This window comes from Danio aesculapii, chromosome 9 (genome assembly GCF_903798145.1).
Source record: "Danio aesculapii chromosome 9, fDanAes4.1, whole genome shotgun sequence".
NCBI classification, from domain to species: Eukaryota; Metazoa; Chordata; class Actinopteri; order Cypriniformes; family Danionidae; genus Danio; species Danio aesculapii.
Genome location: NC_079443.1, coordinates 871,571 through 881,137, shown reverse-complemented (window position 1 = coordinate 881,137; position 9,567 = coordinate 871,571). Strand labels below are relative to the sequence as shown.

At 37.8% G+C, this 9,567-nt stretch overlaps 1 protein-coding gene across 1 annotated transcript in view; it reads left to right on the top strand.

Moving 5' to 3' along the window:
• c1ql2 (complement component 1, q subcomponent-like 2) overlaps positions 1-5,211 on the top strand; it is a 5,609-nt gene extending 398 nt beyond the window's left edge. The window contains exons 1-2 of the mRNA XM_056465171.1: positions 1-172; positions 5,022-5,211. The exon at positions 1-172 is cut by the window's left edge and continues 398 nt beyond it. Of these exons, the coding sequence (XP_056321146.1) occupies positions 1-172; positions 5,022-5,201 (352 nt within the window). The 3' untranslated portion in view covers positions 5,202-5,211. The remainder of the gene's footprint in view (positions 173-5,021) is intronic.
• The last annotated feature ends 4,356 nt before the right edge of the window (positions 5,212-9,567 follow it).

The following is a 9,567-nucleotide window of genomic DNA, read 5'->3' as shown; positions in this document are numbered from 1 at the left end:
GTACGAGGTGCTCCGTTTTGACGATGTTGTGACAAATGTAGGAAATCACTATGATCCCACTACCGGCAAGTTTACCTGCCAGGTGTCCGGGATTTACTACTTCACCTACCATGTGCTGATGCGCGGAGGGGACGGAACCAGCATGTGGGCAGACCTCTGCAAAAACGGACAGGTACAGTTCATGCATTACGGAACGCATTGAGTTAATTAATGAGTAATCATTTCTGTCATCATTACTTGTTTCAAGCCTTCTGGTGAACAAAACTGAAGATATTTGGAACAATGTTGGAAACCTGTAACCATCGACCTCCATAGTATTTGTTTTCTCCTACTATGGACTTCCAGGTTCCAGCATTCTTCTAAATATCTCAAATAAAGAAACTCCTAACGGCTTGAAACCATTAAAGGGTGAGTAAATGATGACTGTATTCTAATTTTGGGTAAAAAATGTGCTGGATAAATTGGCGGTTCATTCCGCTGTGGTGACCCCGGATTAATAGGGACTAAGCCGAAAAGAAAATGAATGAATGAATTGACTGTTTTCTTTAAAGTAAGTGGTTGCAAACAATTAATATGGGCCAATGTAAACAAACAAATCAAATTTAGTAATGTTTAACTCAATTTATTTAAATTTAGCACATATAAATTGATTGCAACCATTCTTTTTATTTTATTTTCGGCTTAGTCCCTTTATTAATCTGGGTTTGCCACTGCGGAATGAACCGCCAACTTATCCAGCATATGTTTTTCACAGCGGATGCCCTTCCAGCTGCAACCCATCACTGGGAAACACCCATACACACTCATTAACACTCATACACAATAGACAATTTAGCTTACCCGATTCACCTACACCACATGTGTTTGGACTGTGGGGGAAACCGGAGCACCCGGAGGAAACCCACACCAACACGGGGAGAACATGTCTGCAACCACTGACCTTAAAAAAATCAGTAAATCCAATGACTCTAGTGTTCGACAGAAGAAAGAAACTCTTAAATGTTTAAAAGGGTGAGTACTATCACTATAGGGCGAATATGACTTTAATAATCAGGTACAAGAACAAAAGGTGGAGCGTTTTTTCACACAATCTAGCAAGAGTTACATCTCAAACGTAACATTTAAGTGTGCGAAGAGGAGCCGCTTTAACTTGCATCCTCCAGCTGTATCGCACAGGGACATCAATAAAATCCATCAATAAAATGCTGTCATCACATTACTACCTTGTTTTTACCTTCATTAAGGCAGTCGGATATTAAGCCACACCTGGTACAACACCTCAGAGCCCACATGAAAAAAATACTATAGTAATTTATAGAAGGTCCAACTGCAATAGTGTTTTGAGTGTTCATACTTACAGTGAAGTGTATTATACTGTTAACTATACAATAATACTAGTAAATAATAGCAATTAGTGAGCTGAAAACTGTAATACTATAGTACACCAGTTTTACTACAGTAGGATCACCACAACAGATCAATTCAAGTGCTATAGTAAGATTAAAAACCACTGCAGCGTACTATATGCTATCACGTGGTCACTGCAGTCACTTCTGATATATAATTATTAAAGTAATTTTGACAATAATATTACAATACTGACAGACAATAGTTGATTTGAGCAGCTACTTCACTAAGCAAACAGTTTAAATCAATGATTCAGTAGCAAATACTAATTCATCAGGTGTCAAGTAAGCAAACGTCTCATGCACTAATGCATTTGAAGAACTTTATTGGATGTGTGACTGAAAAAACAGCAGAAGCAGAGCAAAAGGACTGTATTTTATATGTTATCTATATCTTTTATTATATTATTTATTTATCTGACATTGGAGACAGGAAGTCTGCATCCTGCACTAAACCATACGCTTAACAAATGTGCATTGTGATAAAGAAAAACTGCATGTAAAAGCATTATTATTAATAAACAAAAAGATGCAATAATAATCTGAGTAAATGTTATTTTCAGTTTGAACAATGTTTTGCTGCTTTTTCTTGCTCAGTGAGCTGAATCAACACAATTCTTGGGTTTTCTTTAAAACAAATTTACTGTTTTATGTTCAACCTACTTAAATTTGCAAAAACAATAAGGTTTGTGATCGATTTGTGTTGCGACGACATGAAGGGATTATGAGCCTGCATTTTTACAGTATACTGAAAGCTAATGGTTATTTATTATTACCTGTGTTTCTAACACTGTTTCTTTCTTAAATACATGCAATTAAAACCTTTATTTCTATATATTAGAAATATTAAAACTGATGAAAAGCTACTTTTAAAGGCATTTAGCATGACAGCTGACATATACACTCACCGGCCACTTTATTAGGTATGGCATTTATCACATGGCAGCAGCTCAATGCATTTCGGCATGTAGACATGATCAAGACGATATGCTGCAGTTCAGAGCGAGCATCAGAATGGAGAAGACAGAGGATTTAAGTGACTTTGAACATGGCATGGTTGTTGCTGCCAGACGGGCTGCTCTGAGTATTTCAGAAACTGCTGATCTACTGGGATTTTCACGCACAACCATCTCTAGGGTTTACATTTCTGATGGCTACTTCCAGCAGGATAACGCACCATGTCATAAAGCGTGAATCATCTCAGACTGGTTTCTTGAACATGACAATGAGTTCACTGTACTCAAATGGCCTACACAGTCACCATATCTCAATCCAATAGAGCACCTTTGGGATGTGGAGGAACGGGAGATTGGCATCATGGATGTGCAGCTGACAAATCTGCAGCAACTGCGTGATGCTATCATGTCAATATGGAGCAAAATCTCCGAGGAATATTTCCAGTAGCTTGTTGAATCTCTGACATGAAGGATTAAAGCAGGTCTGAAGGCAAAAGGGGGTCCAACCTGGTATTAGTAAGGTGTACCTAATAAAGTGGCCGGTGAGTGTACATGTGAATATAGAAAAAATTATTTATTGAGGATACATATTTATTTAAATAATATTTCAGTCACTGAGCATCTTTAGAAAAAGAGATAATACATTTAAATTCAAGCTAAATTTATCAAAAAATATTGACAAACTACAAAACTTTCATAATATTTCACGAAATATTTCAACATTTTATAAATTTTTTGTTTCTCTTGATTTTTTCTTTTTTTATGTAATATTTTCCCTCAACATTTACATTTTGTTCTAGTCATTCAGCTGCTGAACTGCAGGCTGTGACCCAAACATCCAACATGGCAGGCGAATAACAGATTTGTTTAGATATATTAGACATATTAAAACGTATGAAATTCAATATCATACTAGATTTAGCTGCTGGACTGCAGATTGTGACCCAAACAAGCTCTCTATAAAAATATTTAGCTGCTTGTTCAAGCTACTTATTTTAAAAAAAGCTGAAACAACACAATGATTGAGATATTATTGGGACAACTTAATTGTTTGATGTTCACTCCGCTTAAATTTGTTACGTTAACTTAATGGATTTAAGTTGGGACAACATGAGGGAATTGTGTGGAACCCAGCATTATTTTACAGTCCGCAACATGAAGGGCGAATAAAACCTTTATATTTATTAGACATATAAAAGTCTGCATGAACCGGAAATTGCGACTGTTTTTTCTGTATTGTGACGCAGTTCCGAGAGAAATGAAATAATAAATAAGAAAACAGTGGGCTTGCCTTGTTTTTTCTACTGCGAGCAGATTGGATGTAGTACAGTACACTACCTGACAAAAGTCTTGTCTATCCAAGTTTTAGGAACACAGATAATAACTGGACTTCTAGTTGATGATTTGGTATCAGAAGTGTCTTATATGAAAGGCAAAGGCCTCTAGATTACACTTATTTGAGCACAATAAAATCTGATCATGTCTCGATCTCTTATGATTTGATTAGGACAGTAAGGTCTGACTCTGCTTAGACTAAAGTCTGCTCACTGAACCTTCAATAATGTCCAGTATAGAATATGTGCTCATGCTGCAGTGGAAACAGAATGAATATTGTGTCTGACTCCATCATGAGCTTGGAGGACTGCATCCATACATCTCTGACATGACTCAAATCACTGATTAATAAAGTCATCTGGAATGGTGAAGAAAGCCTTCTTGCAGGACTCCCAGAGTTCATCAAGAGTCTTTGTGTTCATCTTCAACGCCTCCTCCTTCATCTTACCCCAGACGTGCTCAATAATGTTCATGTCTGGTGACTGGGCTGGCCAATCCTGGAGCAGTTTCTCTGCTTTCAGGAGCTTTGATGTGGAGGCTGAAGTATGAGAAGGAGCGCTATCCTGCTGGAGAATTGTCCCTCTCCTGTGGTTTGTAATGTAATGGGCAGCACAAATGTCTTGATACCTCAGGCTGTTGATGTTGATCATCCACTCTGCAGATCTCTCGCACGCCCCCATACTGAATATAACCCAAACCATGATTTCTCCTTCACCAAACTTGACTGATTTCTATGAGAATCTTGGGACATGCAGGTTACAGTAGGTCTTCTGCAGTACTAATGATGATTATGATGCAGATCAACAGATGATTCAGCAGAAAAATCGACCTTCTGACACTTGATCAACTAGAAGTCAAGTTATTATGTGTTGCTCTTACAACTGGGATCCACGATGAGACTTTTGTCAGGTAGTGTAGGCTATCACTCAGAAAGATGTGGAAAAGAGTTTGGGGAGAGTTATTACAACATAACAGACTCCTCCAGAGTCCACCATTTCTTTTTGTTGACATATTACAGTCGGGGGGGGGGGGGGGGGGGGGGGGGGGGATTGGGGGGGGGGGGGGGGGGGCGTGGTTAAGTATGTTAGCCACGCCCACTACCTCAGCCAGACCTAATCTGAGAATTTAACTGAGAACAAACAGGAAGTGCAGATTACAAAAGCAAACTATTTTCTTAATGACATGCACAGATGAATTGTTCACCACAAAACTAGCAATGCGAGCTAACAACATCAATATGGAGAGTTTTGATTTCATGAGTACTTTAAAGCTGAGTCTGGTGGACTGAGTGTGAGCGTCTCTCTCTGTGTGTTTCTCTGAGCAGGTTCGTGCGAGCGCCATCGCGCAGGACGCCGATCAGAACTACGATTACGCCAGCAACAGTGTGGTTCTGCATCTGGACTCTGGAGACGAGATTTATGTCAAACTGGATGGCGGAAAAGCACACGGAGGAAACAACAACAAATACAGTACATTTTCTGGCTTCATCCTGTATCCAGACTGAGCACACACACACACACACGCACTTTCTGCACGTAAAACGGACTGCTGCTTGACAACCTGCTCACTGTGCACGGGACGGACACACACACACACACTCTCTCTCTCTCTCAATTCAATTCACTTTATTAGCATGATTAACAGCTGAAGTCAGAATTATTCGCCCTCCTGTGAAAAAGTTTCAATTATTTCCCACATGATGTTGAACAGATTCAGGAATTTCTTACAGTATTTCCTCTAATATTTGTTCTTCTGGAGAAAGTCTTATTTGCTTTATTTCAGCTAGAATAAAAGCAGTTTTTAATTGTTTTAAAGCTATTTTAAAGTCAATATTATTAGCCCCCTTCAGCAATATTAGTGTTGGATTGTCTCCAGAATAAACCACTGTTATACAATGACTTGCCTAATTACCCTAACTTTACCCTAATTACCCTAGTGAAGCCTTTAAATGTCACTTTAAGCTGTATAGAAGTGTCTTGAAGAATATCTAGTCTAATATTATGTGCTGTCATCATGACACAGAGAAAAGACATCAGTTATTAGAGATGAGTTATTAACACTAGTATAGAAATGTGTTAAAGAAAATCTCTGTGTTAAACTGAATATAAATATATATAATAAAGGGAATTCATCAGGAGGGCTAATAATTCTGACTTCTACATAGTATACATAGCAGAGAAACAGACTATATAAGTAAGAATAATAATAGTGATGATAATAATTACAACAATAATAATGTGTGTTTTAAAATGTAAAGAAATACTTACAGTATACAATATACATTAACATTATTAAACAATAAAATACACATTTATATATTTATATGAAACATTGATGAAGTAACTAATGTTTTTTCTCTTAATTCAATTGAATTCAATTGAGAAAGCTTAATTGGCATGACTTGTCAAGTATTGCCAAAGCAATGCAGATTACATAAACATTTTCCTTCAGCTTAGTCCCTTTATTAATCAGGGGTCACCACAGCGGAATGAACCACCAACTATTCCAGCATATGTTTTACACAGCGGAAGCCCTTGCAGCTGCAACCCAGTACTGGGAAACACCCATACACACTCATTCACACACTAATCCACTACCTCCAATTTAGTTAATCAATTCCCCTATAGCGCATGTGTTTGGACTGAGGGCGAAACCGGAGCACCCGGAGGAAACCCATGTGAACACAAGGAGAACATGCAAACTCCACACAGAAATGCCAGCTGACCCAGCCGAGGCTCGAACCAGCGAGTTTAATGTAAATATTACCTAATAAATTCTTCAGTAGGTTATGGATAAAATATGGTAATTCTAATAGTTTAATTAAATTAATATGTGTTTTGGAAATCACCAAGCGATCCTCCCTCGTTGTCCTGTGACCCCTACTTTGGGAACCACTGCTCCAAAGAACGCACTGCCGTCAGACTTAACAGACGCAATTCTTAAAGAGCTCACACAATTTTTAACATGGTACATATCTATCCTCAATGCAAAAAGCACAGAATATCCATCTGAACAAGTTCACAAATGCAAACAATTCAAAACCAAAATGTTCCAAAAGTAAAATGCATCATATAATATAACACTGATTACTGAATCCGAACAAATATGCTCTTATACTTCCCCACAGTCCAAACACATGCGCTATAGGGGAACTGATGAACTACATTGGCTGTAGTGTATAAGCGTGTGGTGTTATGAGTGTTTATGGGTGTTCCCAGTAGTGGGTTGTGGCTAGAAGGGCATCCGCTGTGTAAAACATGTGCTGGAATAATTGGTGGTTCATTCCGCTGTGGCGATCCCTGATGAATAAGGGACTAAGCCGAAGGAAAATGAATGAATGGACTTTGTATATAATATACATGTATCTATTCTTGTTTTCTTGTTATGCGCTGTATAATTGCTTTGGCAATACTGTGCAAGTCATACCATAAAGTGAATTTGAGTGTATAAAATAAAAGACAATACATTACTGTACATTCACTCAGATGGTTTGTAATAATGTTCCTGACTCTCTCTCTCTCTCTGCACTCTTTCATTGTTATTCCTGTCTGTAGTGTCGTAAAAACTAACGAAAACAAGGATCATCTGAACTGTTTAATGACGTCATGTGTTTGGCTATTATACCCAATGAAACAACAGATTAAAATACGCACAGGATGTGATCAGGACATCTACACCATCAGTAGCCGTCTCTGTATTTCTCTCTGGGTGATTTTTGTGTTGAAATGAAATAATTTTCCTATAAAAGTGCATTCACGAGCCCCCAGTCAGATGACGCCAGCTTTGCTTTCATATATGGACAGTTTTTGACTGGATATCGTCAGTGTAAACAAGCTCCTTGGAGAAAATAAAGGGATACATGGCCTCAAAAATATGTGATTGATCTTCTTTATTTACTCTCATGTTGTCTCAGATATATGAGATATAAAAGGAGAGGTTTTTACATACATAAATAAGCTTGAAGTGATTCGATGTTTGCAACTGCAGCCTTCTACAAAATATAATGTTGGCATAGCAGTCGAAGGGCTCTATTGTAACGATCTAGGTGCAAAGTCTAAAGCGCATGGCGCAAAAGCTCTAAGGGAGTGTCCGAATACATTTTTGCTATCTTAAGGATAGGAAAAATGGCCAGTGGACCATGGTCTAACAGGGTTGTGCTTATTCTCTTAATGAGTTCTGGGTGTGTTTTGAGCATAACGTGCATTAAAACCAATCAGAGTCTCGTCTCTCATTCCCTTTAAGAGTCAGTTGCGTCACGCCATGGCACGTTTGCTATTACATGGCAGTGTGTACGCATTTGAATAGCGCATAACTAAACACACTCTGCGCTGGACTTTACTGCAGCTTTCATTGGTCAATGGTGCGGTCTATTTTAGTTCCTCAAAATAGCAACGCGCCAACATTGCACCTTAACACACCTCCTTTCTAGACCAGCACACCCATGAGTCCACAAAGTGGCACAAAGGGATTTGCTATTTAAACAACGTGGCGCAAAACGTGAAAAAATGACAATTGCGCTAGTCTAAAAATAGCAACAAATCACGCCAAACACGTCTTGCGCCTATTGTGCCGGGTGTATGATGGTGCCCAGAATGTTTTTATTAATAAACTGGCCTTTTTGGAGTTTTAGAAGATAGTAATTAATCCTTTGCGATGATTCTACTGTTGCTATAGTAACACAACAACTATAGCAGTTAATCTGTTGTGGTGATTCTACAGTGCTATGGTAACACATCAACTATAGCCGTTAAACTGTTGTGGTGATTCTACAGTTGCTATGGTAACACATCAACTATAGCAGTTAATCTCTTGTGGTGATTCTACAGTTGCTATGGTAACACATCAACTATAGCAGTTAATCTGTTGTGGTGATTCTACAGTAGCTATGGTAACACAACAACTATAGTCATAAATCTGTTGTGGTGATTCTACAGTTGCTATGGTAACACATCAACTATAGCAGTTAATCTGTTGTGGTGATTCTACAGTTGCTATGGTAACACATCAACTATAGCAGTTAATCTGTTGTGGTGATTCTACTGTTGCTATAGTAACACATCAACTATAGCAGTTAATCTGTTGTGGTGATTCTACTGTTGCTATAGTAACACATCAACTATAGCAGTTAATCTGTTGTGGTGATTCTACTGTTGCTATAGTAACACATCAACTATAGCAGTTAATCTGTTGCGATGATTCTACTGTTGCTATAGTAACACATCAACTATAGCAGTTAATCTGTTTGTGGTGATTCTACTGTTGCTATAGTAAACACATCAACTATAGCAGTTAATCTGTTGTGGTGATTCTACTGTTGCTATAGTAACACATCAACTATAGCAGTTAATCTGTTGCGATGATTCTACTGTTGCTATAGTAACACATCAACTATAGCAGTTAATCTGTTGTGGTGATTCTACAGTTGCTATGGTAACACATCAACTATAGCAGTTAATCTGTTGTGGTGATTCTACAGTTGCTATGGTAACACATCAACCATAGCAGTTAATCTGTTGTGGTGATTCTACAGTTGCTATGGTAACACATCAATTATAGCAGTTAATCTGTTGTGGTGATTCTACAGTTGCTATGGTAACACATCAACTATAGTAATTAATCTGTTGTGGTGATTCTACAGCTGCTATAGAAACACAACAACAATAGTAATATAAACAAATGACCCAATAGTGTAGTTTTACAACTATAGGCTTTATTATACTACTGTACAATACACCACAGTTTACTGTAGTAAAAACTAAAGTATACTACATATTACTAAAGTATACACTATACAACATATATCAGTTCACTGTATACTACTAAACACAGCAAAAAATGCTTTTTTACAGAGCTTTTGTCTTGTTCTTAGT